Source organism: Galleria mellonella, unplaced genomic scaffold (assembly GCF_026898425.1).
Source record: "Galleria mellonella isolate WM207_F2 unplaced genomic scaffold, CSIRO_AGI_GalMel_v1 utg165, whole genome shotgun sequence".
In the NCBI taxonomy this organism is placed as follows: Eukaryota; Metazoa; Arthropoda; class Insecta; order Lepidoptera; family Pyralidae; genus Galleria; species Galleria mellonella.
In genome coordinates this window covers 1,508,349-1,529,498 of record NW_026442009.1, presented here as the reverse complement: position 1 = coordinate 1,529,498, position 21,150 = coordinate 1,508,349, and the positions used below count along the sequence as shown (strand labels likewise).

The following is a 21,150-nucleotide window of genomic DNA, read 5'->3' as shown; positions in this document are numbered from 1 at the left end:
AAGAAAACTCTACTTTCAGAAACAAACTTTGATATAAATTCTGAAATGAAGTGACAACATACAGTTATGGTGAAAACAAAAAATAAATTACGATTTAAATCACCAAATCTTGACAGAAGATAAAAGTGTAAAATAAACTGTTATGAACGAAGTATCGTGTTCGCATGGTATCATATTGTCGACACGCTTCAATAACTCATTTCGCAGGTTCACTTTCGAGATCCACGCCCACAGCACGGATGTAAACCGCAGGGCTTCCTGAACCCGTTGCAATTCTATGTACCACTTATTATATGTACTGCGGTCAGCTTGATAGCTCTCACATAATAACGGGAGAAACTTAAGGTATATACTCATAGGATATAGGATCATTACGGCGGAATTGATTTAGAATGAAGTAGATAGATGGCTACAACGGAATAGAAAGATATAATGGAGAATCTGTCTAGATTACTAATCCGAGATAAGAATCGTAATGAAACTGATCGATAACTGATGAGATAAAGGTATGAAGATGGAGGCAATTAAATGTTATGTAGCATAACCATAATAATAACAATATTTCTAATCAAAGTTCAAAAGGCCAATACACAATAACAAGGACTTTCACAATGTTGAGACGCGGATGCGTGAAGATTGATAATGCAAAAGAAAAACGTGAGTACACTACCAACGTTAATTACGGTACGGCGAAAGGTGTTTTTTGTATATAACATTATAATAACATATCCCAAATAACAGTCTTTGACATTAGTTTATCGTGTTTCGAAAGTAAAACCTAGTAATTTATGTTCGTGATCTCATGACTGACAGGAGTATCTATGTAATAAAGATTTGTTTATTACTCAATCTGAAATGAATAAAGAAAGAGAAATGTTCCGCAGTAGATAATTTATAAAAACAAAATATTACTTTAGAGTTTTTTCTAATTTCAAACCTGGTTTTAATGTGTTTAAAACATTGAGCAGTTAAAATTTAAAGTATTAAAAAGGCAATTCCGATTTCTACGATGCGGATATTTTTATGTGATGATATTTTTATGCGGATATTTTAATATTACAGTTAAATTTGTGTATCTCCACATGCAGAAAAGATAACAAGGGTACACACTGACCGGACATTACAAGTTTGATTTAAAAAAAAAGACAAGTGACAGCAATGGTCATATGAGAGTTGTTGTTTGTCGAGTATTAAATTTACCCTTGTAAAGGAACGTTCCTTTACCATAATGCTAATAACGCGTCCGCACACTTAATAATATGAACACGATATTCGGAAAGAAGTCAAATGCAGAAATATTAATAAATAATCATCCGGATTACGCACTATACTTCTTTTTGTTCATCTACCGTAAACTATTTTATTTTTCGTATACAAACAACACGTCATGTACAACTCCAGAAACAAGTACTGGATTAAAAAACAGCATCCAATAAACAATTAAAATATTTTAAGTAATATAAAAACATGAAAACTTGTATTCTAGAGTAATTATTTTACATCATTTTTCACGCCGCTAGGTGATTAGGGTGTCCCTATTCCTAATTTATGTGACAAAATAACTTTTGCATGACCAGCTAGTATATAAATATTGTGCTATTCTCAATGGAACTAAGTACCAGAGTGGTTTATAATATGCACAAAGAGGCTTTATTTTCAGCTAAGTTTCGAGTTCACTAATGTCAATCGTGCTCGTCTCCTATTCTATCGGGCATCGGTGCACGAACTTTGTGCGGGCACAGTCCTGTGGTGCCAAGCGCCTCCCGCGACTGCCACACGAAAGCGCATCCGTTACTTGTTGCCAGTCGAGTTAAATAACCTCCTCAGAAACATTGATCTCGTTATACTTTCTATCTGATATCGAAAATTATTATACAATTATAATGAGATCGATTGTGATTGGAGATCTATTAATATGTATACATCCATTAGTTTATTATAAAAACTCAATATCATCATTTCATGTATCATTCTAAACTCTTTTAAATAAGATGTTTTTATCCATAAAAAATAAATGTCTTGATGGATCTATTAAACCACAACAACAATTAGAAATTCTAGAATATGCGCGCGGGAACAGACATTTTCAGGTTAAGCAAGGAATAAACCCTGAATCTTGGTTTTACTATATTAAAAAACTAGCAATCCAGAATTTTTCGTAAATAAATAATAAATAGCCTATATTATTGATAACGGTACCGTTCTATAGGTAAAAGAATTTCACCTATAGAAAATATCGGTTGACTAGTTTTTGAGTTTATCGATTATAAACAAACAATCAAATCTTTCTTCTTTATTGGTTTAGAGTATAGATATAAACTAGTAAAATATTCTAAGGTGAAAAAAGAACAGACTAATCAAATTAGACACACTAGACTAAATATAATATATTTATTTGTCATCGGCCTTCTATTAAGCAAGTTGTTTTATGCACATACCAAAGAAGTGACTTCAGACATATCAAGCGGAACAAATCATAACGGTACTGACCTCTGCACACTCACGAAGACTGAAGGAAATTAGACAAAAAAAAATAATAGATTACGCCGATTACTATAACAATAAAAATGCTTTCTCTTACGAATAGGAAACTGGATAGGTCCCGTGTAGAAAGACATTAGCCTTACTTGCTTTGAAAGTGAATTCCATAATAGAACACATAACGCCACGGACTGCTGATTTAGTCACCGCCATTTTTACCGCCAGTGTTTTACGTATAAATGTTTTGTAAGTCTCCAAAATATAAAAGTATATAATGTGGAGGTGTATGAGGTACTGACGACAGGGGCGTCTGCGTCGTGCACCTGATATCGGTGTGGTTCATTAGAGCGCACCAATAAGTGCGGGGAGAGTGCCCTGCTGCAGCTATTGTTGTCCGTCCCTCGAGAGGGCTGACTAGCTCTCGGCCCACTTACGCACACACGTATAAAAACATATAAAGAATATGACAATAATTTTAATCAAATACACCAAGTTTGAGCGTAAGTATGTTATAAACCTGAATGTTTATGACACAATACACGAGTCAACATATATAAATATATATTTTTTTGCACAAAATAAACAGCCTTTTTTTCTGACGATCGCTATACGTACATACATATATATAAATAAATATCGAACAAATTAATTGATTAATATTGTTAAATGAATGGGATGTAAATAAGAATAGAGACCAAACTATATCCTAAACTCTAGATATAGATATATATAGACAATTATTATCACGGTTAACTCTATCCATAAAATAAAATAGCAATCAAGTTACTGGACTCTAACAATAGAATTGTTTGTAAATGTAAATAATTTTCCTATAAATACAGTAGGACTGTCGAAAGCGAAAATTTATAGCAGTGACAGCTACATTGTGATATATTGCTGGTTAAAGACAACATTGGTCTCTATTCAAAGCTTTCTACAAGGCCAGTTTCTCTCCGATAAAACAGTTTGCAGTTTAATAACTTTACTAAATGTGGATATAGTAATTTGCGTTTGACAAGACTCAAGTACGATAGATACACTTAATTACATTGTTATCATGTCGAAAGTATCTTTCCATAAGCGGTATCGAATACCTTATAATAAAGTAATTTAAATTTATATTAAAGAAATAAAAATAAACATCGTGTTAAATTACATCACGACATACCATATCCGTGCACAATGGGTTGGCCCTCGCTGATACGCACTCGTCTTGGCCCCGATCTCACTGGCAAAGTATAGTTGCCAGTATTTGGTACGGTTTCATTTTGATTATAGTGCATCGAAGTCATTGAACGAGGCAAAGACCCAAACATTGGCCCCTCTGCATTCTCATAAAGTGTTTCATATCGTAGTGGTTGAAAAATTGGCATATATTGGATGGGATATTGGTGCGCATATATATACGGCGAAAATTCTGATTCTGGATAATCAATGTACGTCGTATTTCTTCTATTCGGAAGGCTATTATGTTTTGGTTCATCTTGATTCAGAGCTGGTAGGCTTTGTCCTGGGTATTGATTGGGTTTTCGTTTGTACTTGTCGAGAATAACGAAAGGTCTGTTTTGCGGTGGATCGAAACGATCAATAGCAAAAATTTCACTCACGGGTAAACCAGCGCTGCTATTACTTCCTGTGCTTCCTATACTTCTGTTACTACTTCTTAGATTGTTACGCGTGAGTGAACCGTCTGAACGGACACTTAATTTCAATTGCAGTCTTTTGTCTTTCATATTAATAAATTTCACATACTAACATAAGTAGATACTGCAATACCGTTTATCCCACATACATTTTTTTTTTTTATTAAATATCACACTGACATTTCGAGTGCTGGAATTAGAAACTTTCTAACATAATAACAAATTAATTATAACTCATAGAGCTTATTATACAACAAAGTAACTTATCATGAAGAAAGTAAATGACGTTTACAACGCTGTTCATAAGCGATGAATAATGAACGATGATGTATTAGTAAATGACCACAAGACCGAGAACAAGATCGGCGTTGTCAGAGTTAATTGAGGTTAAAACACCAAAGCTGAAACATCGACGCGACTCATAGACAAAGGTACTGTTAATTCCCGTGGGAGAAAAGTAGTGTATGGACAGGTAAAAATAAAAATTTGAGAGAGAAACTGTCGATAGTAAAAGGTAAGGCAGTTAACAGTTAATCCACACAATGGTATTTATATATTATGACATGATAAGATCACGCCGTATCAATCAAATTTCGAACGCGAATTAAATCTGATGACCTTAAGAAAAAAGGTAGAGAAATTAGTGCAAGTTAGTAAGATATATCACCGCAGGCAACTATCGATAGAGTACGACATGTACTTGAATACCTGTAATGACTCAATAATATTTATAAATTTAAAAAATGTACACAATTATAATCATATTAGATACAGATAATTCGGCTACCGTTAAATTTAATTATAGTAACGTCATTGTCGAAATATTGTCAAATTATTAAATATTGATTTAGTATGACGAAATATAAATGCATTTTTTTAAATCATGTTTGATAATCTACATAATAACTTGCATAGAATATTTAAATTAACAGATAACTATGTAAATTTCAAATCTCAGATGCAAGTCTTAATAAATATACAAATTACGGTATCATATTGTATTCAGTGTAACTTTAACAACGACGTTAACAAACTCAAAGAAATCAGTCACGAATGATACAATACACACAACACAACAATCAAGAATGTAATGTACGACTGACACTGAAATCATTATTATTGAAATTGATAAGATAATATTGTCAGTTCAATTACACGTACCATGAACAAACAAATAACTACCTACCTACCTATCTTTTCCCTAAAGGCACATTGTTAGATATGACTTGTTCTATGAAACACTCCTCTAATTTCGTATTCGTGAGGCGTGTTCAGTGCGATGTCATGACATATGCATTAGATCTATCTTTTGCCTTCTATCGCACATTGATATTACAACAGTTACGAATATAAAAGGGAACATTGTCAGGTCAAGGTGATTCGTTATACTCAAGTCAGGACACACCTCTACATACAAGAAACCATCCTCATTGATATTGAGATCTGGAATCGTTAGTTATTTCATGATAATTGTGAGAACTGTTTCGCGCGGTTCAATTAATTACACGCTAATAGCCGTGAATTAATACTCAAGGTATCGAGGCTGTTTGGATCCGCGAACATGTTATTTATTATCATCAGTATTAACATGTTATTGCGTAAAATTAATTTAATTCTGCCCTTTGAATATTTGTCAGTCTTTTCATTTGCGACAATGAGCCAAGCAATAGTCACAAAATCTTAACAAAATTTATATACATACTGTGAAACTAGCTTATTAGTTAGGTGTTAACTGCGATTTACTTTAAAAGTTATGTCACACTGGTCACACGTGCCTTTATATAGTAAAAGTGCCATGCTCTACTAAGGTTTAGAAGTAGGAACAAGTAGGACAAAAGAAGCACCGAAGTGGGACATTTTATTGCAGAAACTAAGATATCGTTGTAGAAGAAATCGCTATGACCGTATCTCTGTAGGAATTTTATCGCGTATCAGATGAGCATGAAATGTAAACGTTTCGACACAGCGCAAGTCTAAATGTTAACAAACGTGTTACTGTTTGCAAATCAAATATAACCATTAACAATTTAATAGGAATACGACGGTACCACACCGTACATAATTCACACACGGACGGAATTCTCAGGCCTTGTTTGTATAGGACCACGAAAATTAAGAGATCGCTTTAAGTAAGTGTGGGAAAGTTATAAGTTCAGCAGCGCTGAGAACGGTGCGATGGTGACAGTAATGCTCGCTATAAACAATTAAGTAACTGCATAGTACTGTTACCAGAGAAAGTTGGTAGCGAACAACAGGTACAGGGTCTAAACTCTATAATTTTAAGGTAAAACGGAGCAAATCAGTCCATAACTAACGTATTTAAACTCAGTATTTTCGAGAACAGTACTTAAAACTTGAATACAATAACCGAGTTTGACCTTCACAATATACTGGTGTTTGACTAAGCACTGTGTTCTGAATGAGTAATAAAGATTTACATATAAATTTATTTGACGTTGCATATTTGTATGTTGCTAAAGACTCCGTATATTCACATTCCAGCACTCGATTTAGTAACCACTTCAATATTTTTTTACACACTAACGCGATAAACCTATAAAGTATTACCGTTTCAAAAGTTAGTACACAACGAGGTATGTCTACGCAAACCGTTTTCAAACTAATCGATTGTGTTCATATCCAATCTGAGTCACAACCCACTTAGGTATCTCTGTTTGGTCACAGATCATGAATTCTCGTCGTCGGTCGCATGAAGACAAACACGCGAGTCGATTATTAAATTTCACAAAAGTGTGATATGGCGGGCAGACCCGCCACAAATGAGTGAAACACTGCGGGGCTTCGTTGTACGCAGCGAAATGGCACGCCGAGTGCGGGAGATAAGCTGATAACGTTACGATATCAATTCTATACAAAACGATCATTGGACATGACCAGCTTATTGCTTAAAATAAAACAAGAGGGTAGATAAGAAACATTTTTGCTAGGCCCCATTTTTCCGCTCCACGACAATTTTAATGGGTTACAAATTTCCGCTTCAAAGCGTATGTTACTTATGGAAAACGCTTCGGTGACTTATTTGAGTAATAATGTTCGTCCTCTAATACAGAATATTATATTTACATAAGGTATGCGAGACAAATTACAAGATACAGAGGCATAATATTCTTACATTTGGAACGGCGACGCATGCGGAGTAGCATGGACGTCATAGTATGCTCATATTGTGATATCCATGCTGTTATTCATAGCTATAACCGACGGTTACAATTATTTTTTTTATTTAATATTTAGTTGGGCCTTTGTCTTGTTCATCATTCCAAGTTATAAAAATATATTTTTTGCAAATTTTTGTAACGTAAGTCAAATTTAAAATAAATGCACTAACTTATTGATATGCATATACAATATAAATAGATCAAAGACACACGAGGGTTTCTCACATTAATAAACGCAATTTGAGCCTCTGTGTGATGACGAGAGAGTGATAGTTGGGTCGCTCGATTCACGTTCGTGATCGAAAGACGACCGAATGTAGTCACGAGCATATAAAATAATGTTGCAACTCCACAACTATTAACAATGTTACAATCAGAAAGGATATTATTGCGAATATCATTTTGCTTTATTGTTCTCCTTTATCGCTAAATATAAAACAAAAATTACTTACCATCAGCAATGTCTCCGGTGACTTCTTCGACGTGTTCGTCATCATCAGTCTTCTGTTGTTCCTCTTGCTGTTCTCGTTTTTTAATCGCCTGCAAATAAATTGTTATTTTACACGCTGTTTCATTCTTACACGTAGATTGTATCGTGCAATAAAGTGGCGAAAAGTGAATAAGGTTTAATGTATGTATAACGAGCGACATCTGCTGCAGCCACTAGGATGTAACCATAAAAGTACAGTTCAGTGATATCACAAAACGTAAGCGAGGCAAGCCAAACAACAAAATGCAGTCGAATCTAAATTGAAATCTGTCTTTATCTCGCATAGGTATCTCACCCGGGCGAGCCATCCTCCTGCCGCTTTCAAGCACCTCATTTTAATAGGTAACGGATAAGGAACTGGTACTTGTATTAGCCGGTGTTTATTGGCGATTTATTTAACACAGCACTTGTATTGAGAAAGCGGCACTTCACTTATCGATTAATCGCGGTACACGAAGCATTGTTATAAGCTGCGCGGTGCAAGGCACTCATTTCTGCGAGCCTCGCAGAGGGTCTACGGCGAGCGTTGTGGTCGAGGGCCCGCGCGCACCAGCCCGTAACACCCGCGGTATTCCAACAATTACCCACGGTCGGGTCGTGATTACAGAAACGGAGCGACTCACTGACAGATTTATTGCTTATTTACACGCTAAGATCTGATGTTATCCGATTTATTTCGAGCAGTTAAACATGCATACATATTAATTTATTGTATGCAAGAAAGTTGCAAATTATTTTATGGCATTTTAGAGGACGTAAGTGCTTTATAGAATTACCCGCTTTACAGATTTTATAGACATTCTACGTTAATGTGCTCACAACCTGCAAATGTGATGTGAAACAATCTCACGATTCCATTGTTTCTGCCAGTTTCCATCTCTTCAACTTTTACTATTTGGCGCAACTTTATAAAGTATATTAGATTATATTACGTTCACCATAACGGTAATAATATATTAATGCCTGTTACCGCCCTATTTGAAATTAGAGTGATGAGCACATTGATTTTTAACACTTATGTCAAATTTACACTCAACAATCATCAATAATTTTACATATCAGATCAGGAACATCTTAAATATTTTGAAAATCTTACACAAACATTTTTACTAACTTTTTATTGAAACTTAAACAACATAATTAGACCATATTGTAATTATTGAAACACTGTAATCATCCAATAAATAAATAATCTACAACATCACAAATTATTTCTTAATAGCTAAATGTTTGTACCTAACTGTTCAATTATTGAATTAATTCACAAATAATTTACTATACCAAATACACTAATATAAAAAAAATTAAAATAAAACTAGAACGCAATAAATACGAGAATTGCGAATGTTTGGCATTTAATTTTTCTTTTTCTCTATATCTTAATAAATCTATTCTAGCGAATTATATCGGCTGTAATAATACGAAAATCATAATTAAATAAGTAAATGATAATGAACGACTGAAACTGCTATATATAATATGTGAATATGGTACATCAATTTAAAATAACCATAAAACAGAAAATTTCTTATTACTAAACAAGAACGAAACACAACACAAAGCGACCATTAGAGCAAACCGTATTAAGAATTTTCACCGAATGTTTACAGGTTAGGAACTATTTTTCTGCAAACGCATTAAATTTCATGCAAAATACATAAATAAATCACACTGTGAAAATTCGTACAGCGAGATTACTCGTACACGTTATTAAAAAAAATTTCAGCCAAATCCAAATAGGTTACATACAGAAACGTGCTAGAGAACAACAACAACAATGTTATCTACCGCGGTCATGCGCAAGAAACCCAGTAACGCTAATATTTACTAGTGTCAATATTTGCATAAACTATATACAAGGTACATGTTAATTTTAGTAATGACACTTATAAATAATAGTCTTGTCATATATTATCACGAATATTCGAAACACTGCATAACATGAGCATCAATCATTACGCCCTTCATCATCATCATATCAGCCTTTAACTGTCCATTGCTGAACATATAATAAGGAGGGTTTTGCTAATAGTTAAATGCCACCCTTGACAGGCGGATTGGTAACCGCAGTCAGGCCTTAAAGATGTTTTAAGAGGAACACTGCTGCCCTTCCCTCACCCTCCATAATCGCCTCTTACGACACCCACGGGAAAGAAATTTGTGACCTATTCTATGCCGGAACCTCACGGTATGTGCCCTTACTATTTATCTATTATAATTTTGATATATTAGATTTTAAATATAATACTTAATTTAAATAAAATTTAAATGTTAATATATTCTTTCATTTACTTGTAAAGGAGCAAAATAAGTCCGTCTTAAACAGGCGTGTTACATTTCTCCTAAATCCCCGCTAATTTTAAAATTCTCAAGATTAATTTGAGAGCAACATTGAGGAGTAAGACGAATTTTTAACATTTTATGATAGGTAGCAATTGAGCACAATAAAGAGCTGATTGTATCGCGAACCATAATATGCTAATACTCCCCTGCCATTGAAGTGCTTTAATTATATGAATTTATTGTATAATACTTATAACGTATCTCGCGACAATTAATTATTACATCCGTTTTGATCTCGCATTTAAATAAAGATAAAAAAGGCTATGAAAAATAAACGACATTCGGCGTTCGTTAACTGGTTTAACGGAAGTATTTTAGTCGCTTATCTGACGATAAAATATTAGTCATCGCTGGGTTTCCGCGAGGCCAATCATACAAGACATGTTTATCACTGAGACTGGCAGCACCTGCGCAATCAGGTCACGTGCGCGGCCCGCGTCGATCTGGTTGACGCGTTTGTTCTTGAGGTGATGCGGTGTATCGCGGCGGTGCAAGCGACCGCCCGCACCGGTTGGCGCCACCCGCTCTTGCACCGACACACGCCACGCCACACGCCTCGTACCGTGCTACCCGCCACCGACCAAATTATGTTACACGTACGCAAGATTACAGTTGCCAGCTATCTTCGGCCAGATACTTTGTTAAATCGCTCTAGTATTTGTAGTTTATATCTGTATTTTAATCCCTAAAACATTTCGGCCAAGCTACGAGCCGAACCCTACAGGATATTCAAGTAGATTGCCCACATTTTACAATTCTAAATTCCATGTAACTCATTAATCAATACTTGTTACTCGAATTAATACATATGTTACTGATCAACATAATTCGACTTTGAGAAAACCAAATTTGATTAGTAGATTTAGAAGCAGCTGAGAATATTGTTGAATAGCCAAAAAATACGATATGATATCACTAATAAAGATGTTACAATCAACAATCGATCAGTACAATTTGTGTTGCAAGCTTCCGGTCATCTTGAACAAAATTAGATTTTTGTAATAACGGGATTATTGCAATAATCCAAATGGTTTGGATGAATACGGAAAACTTTTTCTCTTCAACACTCGATTGGAGTTGGATTGTACGAGCATAATTTGAAAATTTTGATTCGAATAGATACCATACGGATTCGAATAGTGACTAGCCAACATAATTTAGGGTTAGAGTAAGCAAGTTAACTACAAAAGCCAGAGCGGTTTGAGCCAGAGACGTGGCAGAACACAGCGGGCCTTATGTAATTTTGTTACTCGTACATATATACAATTCAGTAAGTTTGCACCATACTGCCTCAGTATTTGTTTAATAATAATACCTTAGTATTTGTTTTATTATAACTAACACTGCAGAGAAGGAGTAAATGAATGTACTTGCAACACGATAACAATCGAAAGGATATCAAATATTCCATTTATTCTCCTGCTTGCGGCAACGTAAATGTATGCACAAATATATAGATTAGATTCTAGAGGACCAACAATGACACAAAATATCAATATGATTTCCATTACCCGAGGTGCAAACTTACAAATAATACCAGTAATTTTCTATTTAACTGCAAAATCGCTTTTTCTCTTACAAGTTAAAAAAGAAAACAGCGATTTACATAGTCAATATAACAGTATACTTTTTTGGTAATTATTTATACTTTTTTGGTAATTCAATTATTTTTTTTATTTATGAGTATTATAAGATCCCCAAAACAATGCACTTATTTAGTTATAAATTATTAAGCGAATAAATAATATAGAACAAAAAATATCATTAATAAAAGCAAGTATTACAAATATTATCCCGCATTTAAATTAATATTAAACTATATAATTCTTTGACCATTATTGTTATTAACACTACTAAGAAAACTACCATATTTAGTAGAGTTAATCGAAAGACTCCCAATAATATTGGAAATGGTTAAATTGTTAAGAAAAATGCTAGTTCTTGTAATATGGAAAAAAAATACCTCTAGTTCGTCTGAATCGTCGTTATCATCATTTTCGCCTTCGGATGAATCCCTTTCAAGAGTTCCTGGGTACTCGTTATCTTCATTTCTTACATCGGAATCAACTTGCTTATTGTGAACTGCCTGTTTACAAAGAAAAAATATACATTAATAAACTTTGGACAGTCTAACAGAATTATGCTTCGGTTAGAAGGGAAAGGGAAGATAAGAGAAGACATTCAAGCCATAATTTTTTATTTTCTTTAAAGCTAATAAAAAAAGTAACTATTTGGCTTGTGTCACCGACAGAAATATTAACAAAACTCATAAGTTTCATATGTAACTTTACTTAAAAACAGAATATTTATTCAATAAAACAATTTCCTTTTTCATTGTTTCCATTATTTCTAAGAGATGTATGCAAATATACTCTTTGATACCTCTTAAATAAAGAACGCAATGTATCGAATGCACAGTTCATGTCTATAAGTAACTTTCTATCTTCCATTTAGTAGGTAGGTAGTTCTTTATGATTTCTAATAGTATAAAAAATATACCTCGTAAGCTTGTGCCGTGGCCACGGGCGTGGGCTCTGGAGGTGACGTAGGTAAACCATTCGCAGTGGGGTGATCGTGGGTAGTTTGCACGTGGGACTCTGGCGAACGGCCAAGTATCTTGTGTGCTTTCGCCTTCAATTCCTTTGGATGCGGCGTATTCTGACGCACAAATGGAGTCTGAAATATTCGATAAATGTAAATTCAAGTGCTAATTTGATTCGTTATAAAATATTTTTTTTTATTAATATAAAATTATTATGAGAAATTCCTTTAATGGCGGTTTAACTAAAACTATGGACGCTTAAAGATTGTCTTTTAAATTATCAAAAATAATAAAAGTAAACATGCGCATGCTTAGTGCATAAAACAATATTAAAATATGCGTAAAAGCGCTTTAATAAACCATATATTTTAATGTTCTAATAAAATAGCATGTAATTATGTAAGCGACTCAATAAAAAAATTTTCAGTGTATAATCTGTTCAGAAATTTTTAAATTACCATAGACAATTCAATGAAAAAAGTGGCCTATAAGTTCAGAAATATCTGTAAACATTGTGTACCCGTATGTATGGTAAGCCAATGACGTTTACTAACTAGACACGAAAGACCATACGATGCTTACGGTGTCAATCGTCCTAAATCGTAATTATCATTTAACCTATTAACCGCATACATAACTCTATGAAGCAAGGCAAATGAATCACAGGATATGATGTTACACGCAGCGTCACCTCCTTGATACTACGACGTCTGTACTGATACACTAATCTACTTTAAGTGCAGTTCAAACAGTGCGGTACAAAAATACTCCAACGAAACTGGTGTTGTGAACTTGATAATGTTAATATTTTCGTTCATTCCACATTAAGTGAAAATTTTACTAAAGTTATATAATGCAAAGGAATACTTGGATCATGGTATAAGTGTTAGAATTCCCTAGTGTCATAATTACAAAAATGTGTGTACTAAATAATATCGTCAAAAAGGAAACAAATATGCGACGCTTCACGAAAGTAAAACAATAACTGCATTAGATCTACGTTTAGCGAAAACAAAAATTAATATCTAGTTACTATTATTCTATAGATGAGAGCAAGAGGTTTAGTGGCGGACAGCGCATTACGGCTCTCTTCGTGTGCATTCACAACTGTTTGAAATATTGTTTATTTTTGTTTCTAAAAGTTTTTTGGAATATTTAAATAAATATAATTCAAAAATTTATGATCGAAACTCTAGTAAACTTTGGTTATGCAATCGCCCAACTTGTTAGTATGTTTGTAACAGTACTACTGTGTTGTAAAATAGTTTTTTTTAAGTACAAGGTTAAAATTAATTAACACTTCATTGTAGCAAATTAGTGGATAGTTCCACGCTTGTGATTGCACACGTTGAGACGCTTTGCCGCGTACCTCCGCGAGGTTAGTTATAGAGGAGGATAGTCGTTGCAGCGAACTCCTCCTTTGCGCGGTGACTAGCTTGCGGACCACGTTTATTGGCCGCCGCAACCCTAGCAACGATTGTGGTGTGAAGGCAGACTCAGAAGGTGTAGTCTCTTCACTCTCTTCCTGAATCGATGGTACCTTAAAACCAAACATTTTTTTTCCAGGAACATGCACCTCGCCAGCTTTTGCAAGTCACATTTTTGCTTCCGAGTGTATCTTCGCAACGGTCATGAATATTAATAAACAATTATTGATATTTAAGTATATATTAAATTGTTTAAAGACATCATAAATAAATTTAGTCATTTGTGTTGCTACTTTCTTTTGGACCACTTTCTTAATTTAAGTAAAAATATAAAATTCCATTGAGATGAATATATATGCAATGTAAGGAAAAGTAATAGCCGCTTTGACCGCATTTTGTCCAATATTTTAAAATATATACTATAAAGTAGGTCATTGTGTCGTTTACGAGTACAATCCAATGACGCATCTATCTATGTATACCTCGGGTGGTAACTGTGATAACAGTAATATATAATTTAGTGCTTAAACATTTTAAAACGCTAATTTTAATTATGGTAATAAAATAATTTATTCTTATTTTGTATATAATGAACATTATTTTCAATTGATTTTATTTAATGTATTTTTTGTGCTCTTCTTATTTTATTAAGGTCAAATAAAAGTATTCAGGTAACTTTTACCAAGGAATTTCATTCGAAACAGCTGTATCATTGCTTGACACTCAGTAGTGACATTTTCATGGCTCTACCCTTATTGCTTTGAATCGTATGTCTGAATCGACTTCTATTTGGATACCTATGATGAAATTTGTGAATTCAGATTAATAATACAATTCTTAAAAACAACGAATCTGGGAAACCAATCTAAAACTTGACAGTATTGTTGGCAAACAGTTATCTACAGAGCAGAGCCTATTTACCATACAGGGTACTCAAATTACATGGATTTCAAATAAACATTTACACGTTCATTACTCATACCACTCGTATATATATTATTAAATTTAGAAATATTTAAAAAAAATTAAGTTATTAAATATTTATTTTAAGATTTTTAAGTTTATATTGCCGAGAATCGAAACCGAGATCACCAATACATAATGTTTGTTACAAATTTTTACGGATCCCTAATCTAATAAAAATAAAATTCTTATCCTCATGCCCCTAATATTGAAAGTCTACACTTTTAGCCTAACCTAAGTAAAATGAAACAAATATAGCTACACTGTACAAGACAGTAATTTTTTAATGAATATAATTTTCATTCAATGAAGATCTCGTCTATGTAACATAAAAAAAATGTATACGATAAACATATAAAAATGCTATATTAATGTATATATGACAAATAATAAATAAAATTGGAGTATAATTTAATTTGCATCGAAGCATTTGGCGTTCCATTGTTTCTGCCTACCCTAATGGGAGACAGGCGTGACAGATATGCATGTATAATCGAATATGGTTTTTATTTCCTACACAAAAATATACACTGACATAAAATCATATAACTCCTTTCTTTTTTTAGATTTAGTTACTTAGATTATGATTTAGACTTAGCATGTACTTATACGAGGTTTGTCCGGAAAGTACGTATAAAAGTTTTTTAAAAATTTTACTTTACAATTATTCAGGTAAATCAATTTTATCCCCTTCAAAGTATCCCCCTGTGACATAATGCACTTGTGCCAACGCCGTTTCCACTGTGAGAAGGCTCCTTGAAAGTCCTCTGGTTGTAGGTTTCTCAGCTGCCCCGTCGTAGCTTTTTTTATCTCATTTATGTCCCCCAAATGCCGCCCCCGAAGTACCAATTTGGTTTTTGGGAACAAGAAGAAGTCACACGGGGCCAAATCCGGCGAATAGGGGGGTGTTCGGTCACCGTAATGGAATTTTTATAAAAACTCACGGACAACAAGAGAGGTGTGGGCAGGGGCATTGTCGTGGTGAAGAATTCGCGCCAATTCTGGACGAACTCGTGCCACACGACTGTCTGACCGTTAAACGACGGTCCCCATAACACAAGTTCGACTTTCCACGTTTTCGTCGGAATGTGAATCGTCCTGAACGTGGGTCATCTTGAACTCTCGGCCCTCTCTGAATCTTTTTTTGTGGACGGTTGGTTCCTTCACAGCATCATCCCCATAGTTCTGAGATCGGCAAAAATTTCAGATTCTTGCCGAGTTTCGAGAGAAACTGACGCGCTTCTTCAACGGAAGCGGGCTCCATGCCGACATTTCGTTAAGAGGTAACTTCATATACAAGCCAGTTCGCACCGCACGGCGGTCAGACCAGAACTGAAGCATTGTTAGGGACATAAGGAAGGGGTCCTGCGCTTATACATTCCAGAATATATCTCTTTCCGGACAGACCTCGTATACATTCTTGTTTCCATACAAGAATATATCTCTGTACTAAATCTTAATTATTACATTTATATATTAAACTATTACAACAGTTTTACCACATAGATTAGGATAAATGGTAATCCATTAATGAACCAAATTTCGTTTAAATTCGTTTGATCATCCAAACCTGGTACAGTAATTAACATTCATAAATAAATATAAACCTTAGTATTTATTTACTTAATTATAAATTACTTAATTTCACATTTATCAGTGTGATAGAAAGCTGACTGTTTTTTACACATACTGTCTCGTCATAATTATTACACAAAATAGTGCATAATCATAACTGAATGTTAAGCTAATGTACAATAAATATAAATAGGTACGTACAACATTTAATAATCGTTAGATAAGGAATTTATTCCCAGAAGTAAGATATGGTAAGTAAGATTTTTATAGAAGTTCCTATAGAATGAGATCCATTTATAGCTTCTGCAAATATAAGACATTTTAATGAAACTTGGTTTGAATGAAAAATAAGCAAAACAAAATACAATCCATCCGAACTGCCTGCTTTCAGTTAGCCGCAAACTAACGTATGTATGATAATTTTGATAAATTTACCCTCAATTTCTTTTTGATAAAATAATAAAAACCTTACAATGTCAAGGGTATGACAATGTAGGATATGTATTAACATTACAGTAATTATAATTTAATTAATTATTATTTAAATTAGTATACTTAATGGTACTTAAACGGCTTAGAGAACACTTTAGTACACAAATAAAGAATGACCCCAATTAGTTATATTTTTATACCATGTGACAATTTCAAACAAACCAAGTCACAGTCAAAAGACGGTATTCTAAAAAACAACGATAAAGGTTCAACACTTAACCATTTATATATTGCACATCTATAACGCGCCAACTAAGCCCTAATAAAATTATTAAACGATCAACAGGATGACTTAAAATGTTATGTTGTAAGTTACTACAACAGGCCGTTTTAATAAATTAATTATTATATGAACAACTATATAGAGCTATCTGTGTTTCTATTTTACTGGCCAGAGTATATATAAACAGTTTTTGTTATTTTAACGATATTTCAAACAGATTTTTATTAAAATAGTAATATTTGAGTGTTGAAATTAAAGTGCACATACAAAGACCGCAAGAAATGTGTAGTTACTGTATGAATATTGTTCCGAAAAATTATATACTAATAATCTAAAAATTATATAATTTTTGCAAAAATAAAATATATTGTTTTTTTTTATTATTATTCCTGGGATAGTTCTAGTCATTTTACCAATTATTGCCAAAATAAATGCAAATAATGTTCTTACTCCGTAAAATGTTATTTCATACAATTCTCTAAAAATTTAATACATCTAAATCGATTTGTTCGATTTTTTTATCAGGAATAATGAACTGTTAAGTATTTTAAAAGTCATTAATACTTTAATGTAGGTATGTTAAAAAGGTCTTGGGAGAAATAGTACCTAATAATACATGTTAAAAAGAAAACAGTGTTTATAGGTGATGACGTTTTACTAAGACAAAACCATTTTAATACATTTTGCATAAACATGATGCAGAGTAGGAGGAATAAACTCTATTCTTAATTAGCATAACAGAACCATAATATTATAAATATACAATTTTGTATACACATTGAACAGGTTTTGTTAAATGTGTAAAACTAGACTTTTTTAATAGCGTCTTGATAAGAATTTTTTAACATAAACTTCCTTGTAAAGTCGAAAGTCAAGCCACCAGATATTAAAAATTATTTTGTTCAAACCATCAAAATAAAACGAAAGCAAATATTTTACATGTTGTATACATTAACATTAATATACTCGTTATAAAAATACTATATACTAGTGTATATGCCAGTACAAAAGTATGAATTTACACAATTACCACATATTTATTATTTATATTATATTTATTATTAAAAACTAGAAAATAAAAAGTAATACTGATTATAATATACATAGTAAATACAAATTATAACAATAAAAAAAAAACATGCACAAAATCATATATTACTCTCCTTATACACCTACCGTACTTTACAATTAATCTAAGACAACAATAACAGATGTCAATACACGATATGATCTTTCAAATAAATGTCTCCTGAACCAATTGCCAAGTTTCCTGGACTCTTCTCTAAACCTGAGACTCATACTACGGAAGCGATACGGTACATAACGCAGTGTTTTAAAAGCTTGTCTTGTAGCTCTAAAATTCGATGATTGTGTGTTGTGCGGATACCGTGTTCTAAATCTTGTAAATATACAACAGCATAGGCTCACCTCTTTCGCTTCTGTGTACTCTTCTGTGAACTTGACCGAGTGTGTACGGGACTCTTCTTTTTCTTGCCAATCCATGTCATCAAGATCGCGTTCACGTGATGCGCTCGTATCTATAAATTATAGTAAACATTAAAAATTGTAATACTAATAAATAATGACGGCATACATCATTAGGTTGTATGTATTATGTAGATATACATATAAGACGTTTAAAGCAAGTATTATATACCTACTAGTAGACCATAAGGTCTGAGATTAACATTATGTAATAAATTTAAAAAAAAAAACATTAAAATATGTTTTCAAAGTGGTAAAACAATAATAGCATACATACATTCCCTAATTCTCTCACATACAAATAAAACCATCGTCATTTATGTAACAGTAACGTCTATGTAACATGGCGTATTTGTATGAAATACCCAGGATGTGGTAATAAAATAATTTCCATTATTTTTCTTCACCTCAATCAGAGTTCTATGTTTTTTTGCATAACGAAACATAAATATATGAAACCAATAGGAACTTAAATTTTATGGAATAAAATTATTAATATTACTAAATCATGTCAATGTAATTCCTTCCACTAATAGTAATACGAATAACATAGACAGACATACACTCAAAACAAAGCACATGTATTATCAAACTCACAAAATGGAACACAATATTTGCTGCTGATGAAAATGAAAATTTAATAAAACCTACCTTTTGTTACCCCCTTACCATATTAATCAACCTCCGACGATGTCATCGAATGCATTCCGATAACATCTTCGGAAGTTAAAAAAATAATATTAACTATTATTATATTTGCACCAAAATATACTTGGGCAAGTATATACAAATTTGCAAATAAAATACATATGAGTATCAAATAGAAATATAAAAGTGCAAAAGTTGAAAAAAAAGGTATTTGCAAATGAATAATCTACAATATAGCTATGATAATACAGGATAAAATCAAAAGTATTATCATCCTTTTAAGGGAGAATTCTACCATAATAAAGAAGGAAAAACATCAAAAATGTGTTGCTGGGCAAAAAAAATTAGTTTCGCTGGTAGAACGCTACCTTAAAAGGGTAATAATAATTTTGACTGCACCTGTATGGAATAACATTGTGACCCTTACCTTTGACTCTATATAGCTCCTGCGATTGTGAATTAAATCTGTGATCCCTGTACCAGTGTCCACTGCCGACTTCTGACGTGTGTTCCAGCTCTATCATTATGTGACAAGTGCCAAAATTGGCATTTAGTATATATACACAGCAAAAACAGAAAAGGTAACAATATATCAGTAACAATTCTCAATTTTAGAACAGAGCAAATTAATTGAGCTGCCAATTGACAATTTCCAACTTGAACAAGAAAAGACAATGCTTTTGTAGGCACTTTATTATTTACACATATCAATATGGCGACGTTTCGGATGAGAACCTGCTTTATTGTTAATTTATGTTTTCATATTTACATTATAGAAAATATGATGATCAAATTGTCACTGCTATATATGCAGAATTAAAAAAGCACAAAAAGCATATGCAAGGACAATGTTCACAATTTCACATCATATGCTGACGTCACAATAAACATCCAGCATACAGGATAGATTGTGATAAAAATGGATACTTCTTTCCAAAACCAATGTCGTCACTTTAAAATATATTAAAACCTGCTCATGAGATGAAATAATTTCAATATGACTTAAAATCTAAACTTCAATATATTGAGATTTTATTTTCTATTTTTTCTTTCTTTATTTTCTACCATACATTAAAAAACTTTTAATCAATTTACTTCGATTAGTGAGGACGACATTGATATTTGGAACTACCAAAATTTATCATCTAGATATCTCGTAATATGAACAGCTTATATTTTTTATTCTGCATTCAAAGATAAGAAGTGCACATGATGCAAGAGAAAGCAAAGAGATTAGTGAAAATCAAAATGTTTCTAACTATAAAATTAAGTAATAATATAAAATAACTGGGATATATATATATATATATATATACTTCGAAGACATTTGTTTCTTCTTGTAATATTAAATTCATTGTATATCTAATCAAATTAAATACTCTGGTATGTACTACATCTTATCTGGTTGTACGACATGACGATTACAAACTAAAATTATATGTAATATCATCTCAATACCTATCAAATACCGTTCCAATTTTCAATTTTCTACATCGAAACGGAGAATGCTAATGAATTTTGATACGAGTATTTTATTTTTTTACAATCTTAAACAAAATATATAACAGTGCCACAGTAGGTACTCACTTTAACCTTCAAAAATTTCTTTACCTGAGTAATATTAAATATTCACCTATAAGTATGTATATTATTTTCACA

General features: G+C 32.7%; 1 protein-coding gene and 1 long non-coding RNA gene across 13 annotated transcripts in view; one reads left to right on the top strand and one right to left on the bottom strand.

Moving 5' to 3' along the window:
- Positions 1-21,150, bottom strand: part of LOC113519076 (protein lap4-like) — a 95,895-nt gene that overhangs the window by 35,378 nt on the left and 39,367 nt on the right. For 10 of the 12 annotated variants that reach the window (XM_052892701.1, XM_052892707.1, XM_052892706.1 and 7 more), the window contains exons 8-13: positions 19,919-20,008; positions 18,787-18,896; positions 12,636-12,812; positions 12,100-12,222; positions 10,544-10,702; positions 7,756-7,843 (exon numbers count right to left, since the gene is read on the bottom strand). In XM_052892701.1, coding sequence (XP_052748661.1) covers positions 7,756-7,843; positions 10,544-10,702; positions 12,100-12,222; positions 12,636-12,812; positions 18,787-18,896; positions 19,919-20,008 — 747 coding nt within the window. The remainder of the gene's footprint in view (positions 1-7,755; positions 7,844-10,543; positions 10,703-12,099; positions 12,223-12,635; positions 12,813-18,786; positions 18,897-19,918; positions 20,009-21,150) is intronic. The other 2 variants (XM_052892704.1, XM_052892702.1) reach the window with 2 other exon arrangements.
- On the top strand, positions 13,296-14,390 carry LOC128200183 (uncharacterized). Its single transcript, XR_008252580.1, has 2 exons — positions 13,296-13,651; positions 14,245-14,390. It is a non-coding gene; the product is annotated as an uncharacterized LOC128200183 (long non-coding RNA).